Source organism: Hylobates moloch, unplaced genomic scaffold (assembly GCF_009828535.3).
Source record: "Hylobates moloch isolate HMO894 unplaced genomic scaffold, HMol_V3 SCAFFOLD_4, whole genome shotgun sequence".
Taxonomy (NCBI): domain Eukaryota; kingdom Metazoa; phylum Chordata; class Mammalia; order Primates; family Hylobatidae; genus Hylobates; species Hylobates moloch.
In genome coordinates, this window is record NW_026652279.1 from 41,890,466 (window position 1) to 41,909,509 (window position 19,044).

A 19,044-nucleotide genomic window follows, 5' to 3' on the forward strand; every position below is an offset into this window, starting at 1 on the left:
TTTACTTTAGTATGAGCTAATGTGAGCATTCTATTCCTCTACCACTTGGCTAGATTATGTGAGAATGGTAGCTTTGTAGGGAGGTAAGTAAGAGTGGCAACATGTTGGCTAGGCCAGAAGAAGCAGTGATTTAGTAACTCTGGGGAACTGTTTAATTGAGAGTTGAAATAGGATATTTGGGGCAGCCAGTGAGCAATATGCAGACTCAGACAGACTGAATATTTTGGGGTGGGGGGTAAGAGTATCTGGACACGAAAAAAGCAGGTGATGAGATAGAAAAGGTGTTCCAGAAAGCAAGTAAAGAACAGTAAAAGGAAGATTGAGATATAAAAAAACAAAGGAAAATAAGGAAAGGGTTAGAAAATATTTTTTGAAAGAGTATAAGAATGTGTTACAGAATAGGAATTGATGAAAACATGGAATTGAAAATGCATAGGAGATGGGCAACAAAAGCAAGTGTTCTAGAATCCTAGCTCATCAAAAGTTTATATTTCTTTCATTTGAAAGCAGTAGGCTACTTATTTATAAAATCTATTGTAATTAATTATGATAACTAGCAGATTCCATATTTGTAACAATGATTTTTAAACTTATTTTCCCGTTGTAAAATAACAATAGACATAAATAGGGTCAGCGCATCTATTTATCTGCCCATGTGCTAGGCATTTTCTTCTAAGTTGCCTTATCCTCAGACACATCTGAAGTGAATATAGTGTTACAACTACCTGAGATTAATTAAAGTAAAGACATACATTGTTTTATTGAGCTTCACTTTATTGCATTTCACAGGTAATGCTTTTTTTTTTTTTAAACAAATAAAACATTCGTGTCAACTCTGTGTTGACTAAGCCTGTTTTTCCAACAGGCTATGCTTATTTTGGTGCCATTTTTCCAACAGCTTATGCTTATTTTGTGCCTCTGTGCCACATTTGGTAATTCTTGCAGTATTTAGAGCTTTTTCATTGTTATTACATCCATTATGGTGATCTGTGATCAGTAATTTTTTTGATGTTACTATTGTGATTGTTTTGGAAGTTTGTATTGAACTTAATTGATCAATGTGTGTGTTCCAACTGCTCCACCAATCAGCCAATCTCCATCTCTCTCCCTCTTCTTGGATCTTCGTATTCCCTGAGACACAACAATATTGAAATTAGGCCATTTAATAACCCTACAAGAGCCTCTAAGTGTTCAAGTGAAAGGCAGAGTCACACATACTCTAACTTTAAATCAAAAGCTAGAATGATTAAGCTTAGTGAGGAAAGTATGTCAACAGCTAAGATAGGCTGAAAGCTAGGCCCATTGTGCTAAACAGTTAGCCAAGTTGTGAATGCAAAGAAAAGTTGTCAAAGGAAATTTAAAGTGCTACTCCAGTGAACACACAAAGAAGTAAATAGAGATCAAAACAGCCACAATATTTTCTTAAGGCAAAGCCTAATCCAGAGCAAGGCCCTAATGTTACTCAGTTCTGTAAGGGCTGAGAGAGGTGAGGAAGCTACAAAGGAAAAGTTTGTAGCTAGCAGAGGTTGGTTCATGAGGCTTAAGGAAGGAAGCCATTTCCATACCATTCAAGTACAAGGTGAAGCAGCAAATGCTGATATGGAAGCTGCAGCAAATTATCCAGAAGACCTCTAGCTAAGATCATTGATGAACATAGCTACGCTAACCAACAGATTTTCAGTGGAGACAGAACAGCCTTCTTTTGGAAGAAGATGCCATCTAGAATCTTCTTAGCTAGAGAGGAGAAGTCAGTGGCCTGGCTTCAAAGCTTCAAAGGATAGGTTGACTTACTTGTTATGGGCTAAGACAGCTGGTGATTTTAAGTGGAAGCCAGTGCTGCTTTACCATTCCAAAAATCCTAGGGCCCTTAAGAATTATGCTAAGTCTACTCTGCTTGTGCTCTATAAATGGAACAAAAAAGTCTGCATGACAGCACATCTGTTTACAGCATAGTTTACTGAATATTTGAAGCCCACTGTTGAGACCTACTGCTCAGGAAAAAAAAGATTCTTTCAAAATATTAACTGCTTAGTGACAATGTATCTAGTCATCCAAGAGCTCTGATGGATTTGTACAAGGAGATGAATGTTGTTTTTATGCCTACTGACACAGCATCCATTTCTGCAGGCCATAGATCAAGGAATGATTTCTACTTTTATGTCCTGTTATTTAAGAAATGCATTTCGTAAGGCTGTAACTGCCATTAGATAGTGATTCCTTTGATGGATCTGGGAAAAGTAAATTGAAAACCTTCTGGAAAGGATTCACCATTCTAGATGTCATTCGGAACATTTGTGATTTGTGAAAGAGGTCCAAATATCAACATTAACAGGATTTTGGAAGAAGTTAATCCCAAGCTTCATGGATAACTTTGAGGGGCTCAAGACTTCAGTGGAGGAAGTCACTGCAGATGTGGTGAAAATAGTAAGAGAACTAGAATTAAAAGTGAAGCCTGAAAAGTGACTGATTTGCTGCAGTCTTTATGATAAAACATGAATGAATGAGGAGTTACTTCTTATGGATGAGCAAAAAAAGTGGTTTCTTGAGAAGGAATCTGCTTCTGGTGAAGCTGCTATGTTGAAATGACAATAAAGGATTTAGAATATTCCATAATCTTAGTTGAAAGCGGTGACAGGGTTTGAGAGGGTTGACTCCAATTTTGAAAGAAGTTCTACCACGGTAAAATGCTATCAAACATCCTTAAATGCTACAGAGAAATCTTTTGTGAAAGGAAGAGTCAGGCAATGTGACAAACTTCATGGTTGTTTTGTTTTAAGAAATTGCCACAGCCACCCTAACCTTCAGCAACCAACATCGTGGTCAATCAGCAGCCATCGATATAAAGGTATAAGACCTTCCACCCACAAAAGATGACTCACAGAAGGCCCAGGTGATCTTTAGGATTTTTTAGTGATAAAGTATTTTTAAATTAAGGTATATGTGTTATTTTTTTTAGATGTAATGCTTATTGCCCACTTAATAGACTATAGTGTAGGGTAAACTCATCACTTACATGCAGTGGAAACCAAAACATTTGCATGACTCACTTTATTGTAGTGGTCTAAAACCGAATCTGTAGTATCTCCAAGGTATTCCTGTATCTTCCAAGGTTATTCTCAAATTACTATGAACTCTGAGGTGAGTCATAATGGTTTTTAGACTTATTATTTACAGTAGCCATGATAAATTTACGTGGGATAGGAACTCTTGATATATGTAGGCACACATCAATAGAATTGATGTCAGAATTATTCTTCAGTACTTTCTAAGTAATCTAGAAGAGTAAAATTTCTATGTAATCAGGTATACTCTTCTGGGCAATGAAATGCTAGGTAGGCCCGTAGAGACACACCACAGGGAGAACTTGAGAAAATTTATGAGTGGACTAAAAGGGGGCAGGTAAGATTTAGTTCGGGTAACTACAGCAGTAATGACAAATAATGAGTGACTGTATTCAAGATTTTAGGCTCTAAATTATCTATTTTATGTAAGAATTTTTATTGTTTTGCCTGAGATTATTTGGTCCACCCTGCCACTTTGGACATACTCTACTGGGGAAAATGTAGAGTGGTGTAGGAGCAAACTATCAAAAACTAGTATCTTGAATGAAAGTTCTCTGTGTAGTTTGGACAGATACACTTCCAGAAGACCAGAACATTGGTGGTATATGATATATAACCAAGACAATAAAGAAATGCAACATTGGAGGAGCAAAGAGTAAGTCAGACCTAAAGCCTAGTTCCCTCTAACTACTTAGGTGTAGACCTTGGTCAACACACTATCCCTACCTGAGTTTCCGCATTTAAATAAATGAGATCGTTGGATTAAAGGATATTCAAGGACATATGCATCTTCAAAATTTTAATTATAAAAATGAATTGACTCCAGAAAGATAAAAAATGACAAAGCTAAATATGTAGACCACAATAGGATTGAGATACAAAATCATGATATAAATAAACATAGAAAAATGTAGACTGGTTCCCCCAGAATCAAAATATTAGCAGTATTATTATTATTATACTTTAAGTTCTAGGGTACATGTGCATAACAGGCAGGTTTGTTACTTGTGTATACATGTGCCATGTTGGTGTGCTGCACCCATTAACTCGTCATTTACATTAGGTATTTCTCCTACTGCTACCCCTCCCCCTCCCCCCCACCCCACGACGGCCCCAGTGTGTGATGTTCCCTACCCTGTGTCCAAGTGTTCTCATCGGTCAATTCCCACCTATGAGTGAGAACATGCAGTGTTTGGTTTTCTGTCCTTGCGATAGTTTGCTCAGAATGATAGTTTCCAGCTTCATCCATGTCCCTACAGAGGACATGAACTCATCCTTTTTTATGGCTGCATAGTATTCCACAGTGTATATGTGCCACATTTTCTTAACCTAGTCTATCATTGATGGACATTTGGGTTGGTTCCAAGTCTTTGCTATTGTGAATAGTGCGGCAATAAACATACATGTGCATGTGTCTTTATAGCAGCATGATTTATAATCCTTTGGGTATACACCTAGTAATGGGATGGCTGGGTCAAATGGTATTTCAAGTTCTAGATCCTTGAGGAATTGCCACACTATCTTCCACAATTGTTGAACTAATTTACACTCCCACCAACAGTATAAAAGCATTCCTACCATCAGAGAATACTATAAACACCTCTATGCAAATAAACTAGAAAATCTAGAAGAAATGGATAAATTCCTTGACACATACACTCTCCCAAGACTAAACCAGGAAGAAGTTGAATCCCTGAATAGACTAATAACAGGCTCTGAAATTGAGGCAATAATTAATAGCCTACCAACCAAAAAAAGTCCAAGACCAGACGGATTCACAGCCAAAACTCTACCAGAGGTACAAAGAGGAGCTGGTACCATTCCTTCTGAAACTATTCCAATCAATAGAAAAAGAGAGAATTCTCCCTAACTCATTTTATGAGGCCAGCATCATCCTGATACCAAAGCCTGGCAGAGACACAACAAAAAAAGAGAATTTTAGACCAATATCCCTGATGAATATGGATACAAAAATCTTCAATAAAATACTGGCAAACCGAATCCAGTAGCACATCAAAAAACTTATCCACCATGGTCAAGTGGGCTTCATCCCTGGGTTGCAAGGCTGGTTCAACATACGCAAATCAATAAACGTAATCCATCATATAAACAAAACCAAAGACAAAAACCACATGATTATCTCAATAGATGCAGAAAAGGCCTTTGACAAAATTCAACTGCCCTTCATGCTAAAAACTCTCAATAAACTAGGTATTGATGGGACGTATCTCAAAATAATAAGAGCTATTTATGACAAACGCACAGCCAATATCATACTGAATGGGCAAAAACTGGAAGCATTCCCCTTTGAAAACTGGCACAAGACAGGGGTGCTCTTTCTCACCAGTCCTATTCAACATAGTGTTGGAAGTTCTGGCCAGGGCAATCAGGCAGGAGAAAGAAATAAAGGGTATTGAATTAGGAAAACAGGAAGTCAAAATGCCCCTGTTTGCAGATGACATGACTATATATTTAGAAAACCCCATCGTCTCAGCCCAAAATCTCCTTAAGCTGATAAGCAATTTCAGCAAAGTCTCAGGATACGAAATCAATGTCAAAAATCACAAGCATTCTTATACACCAATAACAGACAAACAGAGAGCCAAATCATGAGTGAACTCCCATTCACAATTGCTTCAAAGAGAATAAAATACCTAGGAATCCAACTTACAAGGGACGTGAAGGACCTCTTCAAGGAGAACTACAAACCACTGCTCAACGAAATAAAAGAGGACACAAACAAGTAGAAGAACATTCCACGCTCATGGATAGGAGGAGTCAATATTGTGAAAATGGCCATACTGCCCAAGGTAATTTATAGATTCAGTGCCATCCCCATCAAGCTACCAATGACTTTCTTCACAGAATTGGAAAGAACTACTTTTAAAGTTCATATGGAACCAAAAAAGAGCCCGTATAGCCAAGACAATCTTAAGCAAAAAGAACAAAGCTGGAGGCAGCACGACCTGACTTTGAACTATACTACAAGGCTACACTAACCCAAACAGCATGGTGTACTGGTACCAAAACAGAGATATAGACCAATGGAACAGAACAGAGCCCTCAGAAATAATACCAAACGTCTACAACCATCTGATCTTTGACAAACCTGACAAAAACAAACAATGGGGAAAGGATTCCCTATGTAATAAATGGTGCTGGGAAAACTAGCTAGCCATATGTAGAAAGCTGAAACTGGATCCCTTCCTTACAACTTATACAAAAATTAATTCAAGATGGATTAAAGACTTGTATGTTAGACCTAAAACCATAAAAACCCTAGAAGGAAACCTAGACAATACCATTCAGGACATAGGCATGGGCAAGGACTTCATGACTAAAGCACCAAAAGCAATGGCAACAAAAGCCAAAATAGACAAATGGGATCTAATTAAGCTAAAGAGCTTCTGCACAGGAAAAGAAGCTGCTATCAGAGTGAACAGGCAACCTACAGAATGGGAGAAAATTTTTACAATCTACCCATCTGACAAAGGGCTAATATCCAGAATCTACAAAGAACTTAAACAAATTTACAAGAAAAAAACAACCCCATCAAAAAGTGGGCGAAGAGCATTATTATTTTTAAATGCCCAATAAGTTTATTTTCAAAATTGGATTTGAAAAACTTGGTAATGCCTCATTTATTGCATTTCATTAAGAATAGAGTTCTGGGCCGGGTGCAGTGGCTTACGCCTCTAATCCCAGAACTTTGAGCAGATCACGTGAGGTAAAGAGTTAGAGACCAGCCTGGCCAACATGGCGAAACCCTGTCTCTACTAAAAATACAAAAATTAGCCAGGCGTGGTGGTGGGTGCCTGTAATCCCAGCTACTCAGGAGGCTGAGGCAGGAGAATCACCTGAACCCAGGAGGCAGAGGTTGCAATGAGCCAAGATCACACCACTGCACTCCAGCCTGGGCAACAGAGTGAGACTGTCTTAAAAAAAAAAAAAGAATAGAGTTCTGAATATAAGATTTTCAAGTACATCACTAGAACTTTAAAAATACTAACACTTGGCTAGATAACTTCTAAAAACACCTGTACTATAAATGTAGTTCAATAAAAGTATTCAGACATTTTTTGGTGAGTGGTATAAATTGGAAAGTTCCTAAAATCGTCATGGCTTTCAGCAAATATCATATCATGTAGTTCTCACGTGAAACATCACCAGTATTACCAAAACAGTATGAGTAAGCCTTGTAATTTGCTTACTATTTGTCTGATTTTCTAATTAGTTTAGCATTAGGAACATGGTCAGGAATTTCCTGGGCACTTTGGAATTGTTACCAAGGAGAGAGGCAGTTATGATGTGGTTTATTCATTCATCTGCAAGGAAATATATACAAGTAAGCACCATTAGAATTCAGAAATGTGTGAGATCAAGGGACATCATTCTAGCATTTGAATTATTGCCCCAAAAAATACACAAATGTAATGGGGGCACTCCATTATTAAGTCATTTAAACCTTTTTGTGAATAGAGAGAAATAGCACTTTTAACTATATAGACAACCACTGACAATTATTGTAGTGATAAGAGGCCTGGTACACACATGAGGAGGTCAGACTTCTTATAGAAGAAAAAGAATGTCTGCTTATTTTAGTGACTCCTTTTTGGAGATCTGCAGGGTGAGCTCCTTCAAAGCTAGTAAAGGAGGAAGATTCCCTTTTATATAATGACTGCTAAGTATTTTATTACATCACTTGAAGAGGAGATCTAGTCAGTAGAGGGGTTGATTTCTTCCCTCTGGTTCACACATTGATTGCTGCTCTCAAATTTGTCCCCAACTTTCACACAACAGTTTGTACAAACACGTTACCACTAGCACCTACCTGCCCCCTCAGAAAACTAGCACAGTTCTTACCTGTCCCATTTTATCAATGAATTTGGGGGTCTTGTACTTGGAAGAATAGAAACTTTTAAGGGAAATTTCAGGTTTTACCAACTAGATGTAGATTTCACCAACTAGATGTAGGTTTCATTTTTCCATTGGAAAAGATTGCTTTATCAGGCATATTTGAGTTTATTCAGTTTGTCTTTTCATGGGAATTTTTCTTCTGTGGTTTGCAGTATAAAACAATGCAGCAAAATTTAGTTAAATGGATTTTGTTAACTTTTTGGTTGATTCATATCTATTTTTAAACTCATTTTGCTTTTGTTTAAATTGTGCATTAAAATGTTTAATTATGGAACACATAATTATTGATGCACCATCAAAACATTTGTAGTTTTCCCTAATAAACTGTGTGGCTTTTTAATGAATAGTTTTCATGACATCTTCAGTTGGCTGAAGAAATTTTTATCACATTAATTTTTCTGAAGTTTTCTGGAATTTCTTGCCATTTTGTTTTAAACCATGTCTCTAGGTAACACAGTCTGTCTTTTATCCTTCCTATTTTTCATTTTCTTCTCACTTCTCCAGAGCTGTCCCACTTCATTATGGACCTTTTTGTTCTTATCCCCCTACTCTCAAGCTTAGCACATATGTCTAGTAAATAAGTATTATCTTACATTTCAATTTCAATCTCTTCAACACTCCTCTGCCTTCAAGAATACATACACTGTGTCTGATCCTAACAGGTGCTGTTGCTTTGCTGTTTCTATCCTCCAAAGTGCCACCATTTTTTCTATTCTTTCACTGCAGTTTGTATTCACCCTCACTCCATTTCCTTATCACTCATTGCCATGGGTAGACAAAGTGATTGGAAGTAGGTCGTAATGGTTGGGATTAAAAAATAAACCATTTTGAACTGGTTGCGATAGCCCCGTGGAAGTGCCTATAGTCTGTCCCCATAAAAAGTGTGGACTTACAGTGGCAAGAATAGGACTATAGCAAGAGTGCAGCGAGGCTTCCTCATGGGGAAAAGTTGTCAGTAACAGTTAACAACCTCTTTGAAGTAGAGAAGACTGAACAGATGAAAGCAATAGATCTTAAGGATTGCCTGTAATTAAGGAAGAGAAGAACAACAATGGGGTGTAGAAGCTGGAAGGACGTAGAAGTAGTAGTGATTGTTCATTTTAGGATTCTTAACTTTTAGGGTGTTTGCTTGAAAAAGGTTCACAAAGTAACCCCCTTCACATCTTGGACCCCGCCCTCACCCGCACTCCGTGTCTTTGGGTGTGGCAAAGCCTCCGAGATCCCAGATCTTTTCCATTTCTTGTCTTCTTAATTTCTTCACTTTTTTTCCCCTTACCCTTCGTTAGTTACCCCTCTCTCCTTATCTAAGGCCAAAATGACAGTCTATTTACATACATACATACATACATACATCTATAGATTTACATTACATACATACATCTATAGATTTACATCTATAAAACTATTTACATAGTATTTACATTGTATTAGGTATTATAAGTAATCTAGAGATTATTTAAAGTATATGAGAGGCTCATACACGAGAATCGCGTGAACCCAGGAGGCAGAGGTTGCAGTGAGCCAAGATCACATCATTGCACTCCAGCCTGGGCAACAGAGTGAGACTGTCTCAAAAAATAAAATAAAAAATAAAACAATAAAGTATATAAGAGGCTCTGTGTAGGTTACCTATAAATACTACGCCATTTTATGCAAGGGACTTGAGCATCTTTGGATTTGGGTATCTGAGGAGGGTCTTGGAACCAGTCCCCCAGGATACCAAGGGATAGCTGACTATACATTACATATTCTTGTCCAGACTAAGACACAAAACTGCTATGGCCTTCAGCTGGGCATTCAGATACACAGAAGGATAGGTGATGTGGTAAAAGAGAGTAAATATATGGGAGAAAATGGACAGCATGGGCCATAAGGAGAGGGACCACAGACCACTGATACTGAGTTTATTTTAACGATTATTTTTAACAGCTTTGTCAAAATGTCTTATTAAAAACTCCGGTCCTCTTTTCATTTTTAGGTTTATTTTAGGTATGGGGCACATGGTTATCGAGATGTTTTCATTTGACAGTGCCCCGTCCTAAGTGGTTGCCTTTCTTGCCAGATTGTTTTTTCAGTTGTTCTTGTCAATTTCTGTTGATCGGACAAGGACAATTATCTTTTTATCTCTCTATCCTGGGACCTTACACTTCATGTTCATTATTGTTGGATGGGTATGTGGGTGGGTTGATGGATGGATGGATTTTAAAGAAGCCTTTCTATTTTAGGTGATTTTAATTGAGAATGGTAAATCTGAATTTCTTTAGAATAAAAACCACATATTGTATTAGTACTTTTTTTTTGTACCTGGAGCCATAAAGTTTTCAGCCATCACAGTTGCTAGGAATTATTTTGCTTTCCTGCGTATAAGATTGTGGGTTAAAATTGAACTGATTTGAAGTAAAATGGCATAGGAGCTTTCTGTTCCTCAGTGAAAATCAAAATAGCTACCAAGTCTGATTGTGAGAAAACAGTATCTCCTAGAACCTGATAATTAGGACAGTAGTCTTCAACTGTCTTCCTAGGCAAGACTATTTGATGAGCTGGACTAAATTTTCTCATTTAAGGGGAAAGGAAAATCAATAGTCTTCTCTCAGCTTTAAGCTTTTCCTTTCATTCATTTTTAATAAATCTTAGCATCAATTTATTGCTTTTCTTTACCACAATCTGATATCATTTAGTATGTAATTTAGTACAAAATTTAGATGTTTAGGTACCGATTTGAATAAATATTATTGGCAGGGGCTTTGCACCAGAAAACATTTTAAAACTACTACATTAAAAATACAATTTCCCTTGCTAGGGGCTTAGAGGAAGGGATTAATGTAGAGTGACTGCTTGTGAGTTTGGGGTTTCCCTTTGGGGTGATGAAAATGTTTTGGAACTAGAGGAGATGGTTATACAACATTGCGAATGTACTAAATGCTGAACTGTGCTGAATTGTACACTTTTAAATGGTTTCTGTTAACATAAATTATACCTTAATTGAACTTTTTAAAGTTCATGCCGTATCTGTGAATTGCCAAAGTGTGTGCTGTAGCTCAGAGGATAATGTCCTCCTGTAGTTAGTTATGGTTATGATTGTTCCTTCAAACTGTGACACATATTAAAGTGAAAATTAGTACTTACAGGCTAAATACTTAAGTAACAAGCATAAACCAGGGTTATCCCAAGTAACTGGGAGAACAGTCACATTACCTAAAACTAACAACAAATGCTTTTATGTACAAGCTCGCTACCACTACTTGCTACAGAACTTGATTCTTCAAAGAAGTAAGTACAGTTGACAGAGACAGCTTCCCCCATGCAAATAAAAAGCCTATTTCAAACTTGTAAAAAGTAACAAAAATAATCTGAGTAAAGAATTGGATAAAGACATTTTCAGTTTTAATAAAAGTAGTGACACTTTAAACAGATGTTTCTCAAATCCTTTTTCCACTAGTGTCTAGATAAGTCTTTATCTGCCATTGGCTCATAAACAGTTGGGTAGGTTGGTCAGTACATCCAGTTGTACATACATACACATACAGATACACATTCTCATTCATATTCTCTTTGCTATGACACCAACACCATTTAAAAACATAAAGAATATGTTTGTACAGTATTTCCTGTAGTCAAATATTGCCACAGTAGGACAGGAAAACCTAATATATTTAAATCAATGAAAGATGCAGATATGTCTTATTAATATACCTACTCCAAAACTTTGGCCACATCTTTCCCCGAGATATTTTTAGTTCTCAGACATAATTTTAGCAGATAATGCCTTTGTTATATATCACAGTACTTCTGTGGGCTTTTTCTGTAAGTTGATTACTAACTCGTTTAGCTAGTTTGAGATAGAGGTTTGTCGTGGGGTTTTTTTTCCCGTGTTAAACTGGTAGGGTTTGTTTTGTTTTGTTTTTGAGACGGAGTTTCACTCTTGTCGCCCAGGCTGAAGTGCAATGGCACGGTCTTGGCTCACTGCAACCTCTGCCTCGCGGGTTCAAGCAATTCTCCTGCCTCAGCCTCCCAAGTAGCTGGGATCACAGGTGTGTGCCACCACGCCAGGCTAATTTTTGTATTTTTTTAAAAAACTTATTTTTTTTTATGATTATTATTATACTTTTAAGTTCTGGGATACATGTGGAGAAGGTGCAGGTTTGTTACATAGGTATACATGTGCCATAGTGGTTTGCTGCACCCATCAATCTGTCATCTACATTAGGTATTTCTCCTAATGCTATCCCTCCCCCTTCCCCCCTACCCACCAACAGGCCCTGGTATGTGATGTTCCCCTCCCTGTGCCCATATGTTCTCATTGTTCAACTCCCACTTATGAGTGAGAACATGTGGTGTTTGGTTTTCTGTTCCTGTGTTAGTTTGCTGAGAATGATGGTTTCCAGCTTCATCCATGTCCCTGCAAAAGACATGACCTCATTCTTTTTTATGGCTGCATAATATTCCGTGATGTATTATCGGCCACATTTTCTTTATCCAGTCTATCATTGATGGGCATTTGGGTTGGTTCCAAGTCTTTGCTATTGTGAATAGTACTGCAATAAATATATGTATGCATGTGTCTTTATAGGAGAATGATTTATAATCCTTTGGGTATATACCCAGTAATGGGATGGCTGGGTCAAATGGTATTTCAAGTTCTAGATCCTTGAGGAATCGCCACACTATCTTCCACAATTGTTGAACTAATTTACACTCCCACCAACAGTGTAAAAGCATTCCTATTTCTCCACATCCTCTCCATCGTCTGTTGTTTCTTGACTTTTTAATGATCACCATTCTAACTAGTGTGAGATGGTATCTCATTGTGGTTTTGATTTGCATTTCTCTAATAACCAGTGATGGTGAGCTTTTTTTCATATGTTTGTTGGCCACATAAGTATCTTCTTTTGAAAAATGTCTGTTCATATCTTTCACCCACTTTTTGATGGGATTGTTTGTTTTTTTCTTGTAAATTTGTTTAAGTTCCTTGTAGATTCTGGATATTAGCCCTTTGTCAGATGGATGGCAAAAATTTTTCTTATTCTGTAGATTACCTGTTCCGATGATAGTTTCTTTTGCTGTGCAGAAGCTCTTTAATTAGACCATTTGTCAATTTTGGCTTTTGTTGCCATTGCTTTTGGTGTTTTAGTCATGAATTCTTTGCCCATGCCTATATCCTGAATGGTATTGCCTAGGTTTTCTTCTAGAGTTTTTATGGTTTCAGGTCTTACGTTTAAGTCTCTAATCCATCTTGAGTTAATTTTTGTATAAGGTATAAGGAAGGGGTCCAGTTTCAGTCTTCTGCATATGGCTAGCCAGTTTTCCAACACCATTTATTAAATAGGGAATCCTTTCCCCATTGTTTGTTTTTGTCAGGTTTGTCAAAGATCAGATGGTTGTAGATCTGTGGTGTTATTTCTGAGGGCTCTGTTCTGTTCCATTGGTCTATGTTATCTTTTTTGGTACCAGTACCATGCTGTTTTGGTGACTGTAGCCTTGTAGTATAGTTTGAAGTCAGGTAGCATGATGCCACCAGCTTTGTTCTTTTTGCTTAGGATTGTCTTGGCTATACGGGCTCTCTTTTGGTTCCATATGAAATTTAAAGTAGTTTTTTCTAATTCTGTGAAGAAAGTCAGTGGTAGTTTGATGGGAATAGCATTGAATAATCTATAAATTACTTTGGGCAATATGGCCATTTTCACCATATTAATTCTTCCTATCCATTAACATGTGATTTTTTTCCATTTATTTGTGTCCTCTCTTATTTCGTTGAGCAGTGGTTTGTAGTCCTCCTTGAAGAGATCCTTCACATCCCTTGTAAGTTGTATTCCTAGGTATTTTATTCTTTTTATAGCGATTGTGAATGGGAGTTTGCTCATGATTTGGCTCTCTGTTTGTCTATTATTTGTGTATAAGAATGTTTGTGATTTTTGACATTGATTTTGTATCCTGAGACTTTGCTGAAGTTGCTTATCAGCTTAAGGAGATATTGGGCTGAGACGATGGAGTTTTCTAAATATACAGTCATGTCATCTGCAGACAGATAATTTGACTTCGTCTCTTCCTATTTGAATACGCTTTATGTCTTGTCTTTCTCTTGCCTCATTGCCCTGGCCAGAACTTCCAATACTATGTTGAATAGGAGTGGTGAGAGAGGGCACCCTTGTTTTGTGCCGGTTTTCAAAGGGAATGCTTCCAGCTTTTGCCCATTCAGTACGATATTGGCTGTGGGTTTGTCATAAATAGCTCTTATTATTTTGAGATATGTTCCATCAATACCTAGTTTATTGAGAGTTTTTAGCATGAAGGGCTGTTGAATTTTATCAAAGGCCTTTGCCGCATCTATTGAGATAATCATGTGGTTTTTGTCATTAGTTCTGTTTATGTGATGAATTACGTTTATTGATTTGCATATGTTGAACCAGCCTTTCATCCCAGGGATGAAGCCGACTTGATCATGGTGGATACGCTTTTTAAGGTGCTGCTGGATTCAGTTTGCCAGTATTTTATTGAGGATTTTTGCTTCGATGTTCATCAGATCTATTGGCCTGAAATTTTCTTTCTTTGTTGTGTCTCTGCCAGGTTTTGCTATCAGGATGATGCTGGCCTCATAAAATGAGTTAAGGAGGATTCCCTCTTTTTCTATTGATTGGAATAGTTTCAGAAGGAATGGTACCAGCTCCTCTTTGTACCTCTGGTAGAATTCAATTGTCAATCTGTCTGGTCCTGGGCTTTTTTTGTTGGTAGGCTATTAATTACTGCCATTGGTCTATTCAGAGATTCAACTTCTTCCTGGTTTAGTCTTGGGAGGGTGTATGTGTCGAGGAATTTATCCATTTCTTCTAGATTTTCTAGTTTATTTGCGTAGAGGTGTTTATAGTATTCTCCGATGGTAGTTTGTATTTCTGTGGGATCAGTGGTGATCTCCCCTTTATCATTTTTTATTGTGTCTATTTGATTCTTCTCTCATTTCTTCTTTGTTAATGTGGCTAGCAGTCTATCTATTTTGTTAATCTTTTCAAAAAACCAGCTCCTGGATTCATTGATTTTTTTTTTTTTTAAGGGTTTTTTATGTCTCTATCTCCTTCTATTCTGATCTGATCTTAGTTATTTCTTGTCTTGTGCTAGCTTTTGAATGTGTTTGCTCTTGCTTCTCTGGTTCTTTTAATTGTGATGTTAGGGTGTCAATTTTAGATCTTTCCTGCTTTCTCCTGTGGGCATTTATTTAGTGCTATAAATTTCCCTCTAAACACTGCTTTAGCTGTGTCCCAGAGATTCTGGTATGTTGTGTCTTTGTTCTCATTGGTTTCGAAGAACTTATTTATTTCTGCCTTAATTTCGTTATTTACCCAGTAGTCATTCAGGAGCAGGTTGTTTAGTTTCCATGTAGTTGTGCGGTTTTGAGTGAGTTTCTTAATTCTGAGTTCTAATTTGATGCACTGTTGTCTGAGAGACTGTTTGTTATGATTTCTGTTCTTTTGCATTTGCTGAGGAGTGTTTTACTTCCAATTATGTGGTGGATTTTAGAGTAAGTGCTATGTGGTGCTGAGAAGAATGTATATTCTGTTGATTTGGGGTGGGGAGTTCTGTAGATGTCTGTCTACAGAACTTGGTCCAGAGCTGAGTTCAAGTCCTGAATATCCTTGTTACTTTTCTGTTTTGTTGATCTGTGTAATACTGACAGTGTGGTGTTAAAGTCTCCCACTGTTATTGTGTGGGAGTCCAAGTCTCTTTGTAGGTCTCTAAGAACTTCCTTTATGAATCTGGATGCTCCTGTATTGGGTGCATATATATTTAAGATAGTTAGCTCTTCTTGTTGCTTTGATCCCCTAATTTTTGTATTTTTAGTAGAGACAGGGTTTCACCATGTTGGCCAGGCTGATCTCGAACTCCTGACCTCAGGTGATTCACCCACCTTGGCCTCCCAAAGTGCTGGGATTACAGGCATGAGCCACTGTGCCTGGCCTAAACTGGTAGTTTAATGCAGAATCTTACTTTCACTCTTACCAATAAAATAGTTTTGCATACAAAGCTAAGAGTGGACTCTAACATTTGTGTCTTAACCTTCTATAGAACTGTCAAGTAATCCACCTCTGGCTACCATCCTTATTCCTCCTCATGCTCGGATTCAAGCAGCTGCTTCAACCCCCACAAATGCCACAGCAGCCTCAGGTAAGAACGTTCTAAGTCTCTTCTATAAAAACATATTCTGGGCTGGGCCTGGTGGCTCACACCTGTAATCCCAGCACTTTGGGAGGCTGAGGTGGGTGGATCACCTGAGGTCAGGAGTTCGAGACCAGCCTGACCAACAAGGTGAAACCTTGTCTCTACTAAAAATAAAAACTTAGCCAGGTGTGGTGGCAGGTGCCTGTAGTCCCAGCTTCTGGGGAGGCTGAGACAGGAGAATTGCTTGAAACCGGGAGGCAGAGGTTGCATTGAGCCGAGATCGCGCCACTGCACTCCAGCCTGGGTGACAGAGCAAGACTCCGTCTCAAAAAAAAAAAAAAATTCTGTTTTTCAAAAAGACATGATTACCTTTCATTTCATTTGATGAGTATGAACATTTAATACCTTTTACATATCAAAAACAGCACAGCCAAATGAGTAAACCTGAATAAAATTTTTTGCTTTATTTCCAAAAAACATAGAACAAAAGCACCCACCAGGTACCTTATATATAAGATATAAATATCTTCTGATAATGTTAAATTCTGTCATCTTAGTGAGAGGATCACTTGAGGCCAGGAGTTCAAGACCAGCCTAGACAACGTAGTGAGACCCCCATCTAAAAAATAAAAATAAATTTAAAAAATTTTTAAAGTTACAGCTTTTACATAATTTCAATAGGAAATCAAATCAAATGAGATGTTTATAGCTGAAAACATATAAATATATTGTTACTGAAAATAATACACTTTTGTTTTTTTCCCTTTGAATGTAAATTACGGTGGTATACTAGAGAGGCAAATATTTTCAAAAAGTATAAAATACAAGTTTATACTTATATTTAATCATTTTTTTAATCATTTGAAAGGGCTAAAACTGCAATGCAAATATGTTTAACTGAGATTTAGATCAGAATGTGAACAAGACTCTTATATACCAAAAAAAAATTATTCACGGGTTAGAGCTAGGGTGTGCTGCTGGGCCCGAAGCCAGCTAATGGTGGGGCCTGATTTAGTGAGAACTGGTATCCTTGCAGATATTCTGAAAATACCCAACCCTTAAGAGTGAAGTGAAGTTCTTCCAAATAATGACTGGATGCTTTTAAAACTTAAAAGTTTTTAAGTTAGAAATATAATAGGTAGCACAGTTAGGAGCTCAGAATTTGGCACCTTTTTTTTCTCTCTCTCTCCAAAAAGCTAATGGCAGGAGCTGACTTCATTTTCTTTAAATAGTCTTGAACTGAGTTGGATCAGATCCATTTTTGCCTAAGGGTATTTATGCTGCAGGAGATAAAATCTTTCATTACTAGTTCTTGTCATTAAACAGTAAGGTCAAAATCCATGTCCCGTTGTTTGATGGTGTTGTTTCTGTCTAATCTTAATCTTTTAAAATGTTGCTAATAAAGATTTAAAACATTTCATTCTAGTTCATGTTCAGGAAAAGTCTGGAAAGAAAAATCTCTTTTCTTGTTCCAAGTTTATCAGCACATGCTACCTTGAGAAAGTACTTTGAACTTTGTTAGTTTTATTAGTATCTTATTCATTTTCCCAGTCTGTAAAATGGAGTGGCAATTACTTTAGGACATTTGTCTTTACTTGTCTTTATTTGTCTGTACTTTAGGACAACATTGCCACTCCATTTTATAGGTTGAGAAAGTGTGCTGAAATCTGCTTTAAAATTTTCAAGGTAAAAAGATTTTTTTAAAGTATGACCTGTTTAGAATCAAGACAGAATTGCTATAAGCCATTAACAAATTTAATACTGGCCCAGGTTACGTTAATTGTTCACAACATGAAAAAGGCCCTAACCCCAAACTAACACATTTACTTACTGAGCTCATTTCTACAGTTTTACTAGAACGGCTTTACACTGTGTATAAAAATAAGTAGGTTTTGAGCAGTTTAAAGTAACTTTCTTAATGCAAGATACCGAACTAATTAATGATTGTGACTTATGTTTTTGAGCAAATTGTCTGCTCAGTAGGAGCCTAGTATAACCTGATTTTCATGTTGTTTTGATACAGGTTATAGCAAACTGAAAAATAATAATAATAATTTACATGTGTATATTTTTACAGCTATAGAAATCAAATTTCAACATAAAAATAGAAACTGACATTGAACTTTGAGAGTTTACTCCAAAGTTGAATTTTGGGGTATGGGGAAGTTAATAGAGGGAATAGTAAGCTGAGATTAGAGCTAAAGTTAGTTTAGAGAAATGCATGCCTTGAGTACCTTAATAGTTACCGAAGAGGATATTTCAGATATTGGTCTGGGCTAAAGTAAATGAAGAAGTGTTATAATTCTGTTAAAATTTCCCATTGTTCATTAGATTGAAAGCACACTGGTGGCTTAGAAAAAACGGTTTCTGGCCCTACTGTTTAAGAAATATTTCTCCTTTAGGGCCTCAGATTTGGTACTGAAAGAGATACAGTAAATGAATTTAACATCATCATTCTAACAAGAAATGTGAGTTTCAAATAGATACTTTTTTTTAAAGTTCCCCTCGTTATAACCCAAAAACAGTTTAACCACAGTATAGTTAAACAGATTTCTGTGGCGCTGCAGTAGTGAAGGCCCAAGTATGTCACCAAACATACCTCAGGAAATGCTGGTCTAGACCAAGTAATTGATTGCGTGGCCTTCCGGCTGCCTGTAGTTTAAGATTCATGTATGTTTTAAATAAGAATTTGTCAGTGTGAGTTGCATTCTTTTGTAAGACCTTAAAATATGTATGTCCTCGGCCAGGCGCGGTGGCTCACGCCGGTAATCCTAGCACTTTGGGAGACCAAGGCAGACGGATCACCTGAGGTTGGGAGTTCAAGACCAGCCTGACCAACATGGAGATACCCTGTCTCTACTAAAAATACAAAATTAGCCGGGCGTGGTGACGCATGCCTGTAATCCCAGCTACTCAG

The 19,044-nt window shown here is 37.2% G+C and overlaps 1 protein-coding gene across 2 annotated transcripts in view; it reads left to right on the forward strand.

Moving 5' to 3' along the window:
• Positions 1–19,044, forward strand: part of GSK3B (glycogen synthase kinase 3 beta) — a 288,377-nt gene that overhangs the window by 255,230 nt on the left and 14,103 nt on the right. For both annotated transcript variants that reach the window (XM_032150081.2, XM_032150082.2), the window contains one exon: positions 16,035–16,133. In XM_032150081.2, the coding sequence (XP_032005972.1) occupies positions 16,035–16,133 (99 nt within the window). The remainder of the gene's footprint in view (positions 1–16,034; positions 16,134–19,044) is intronic.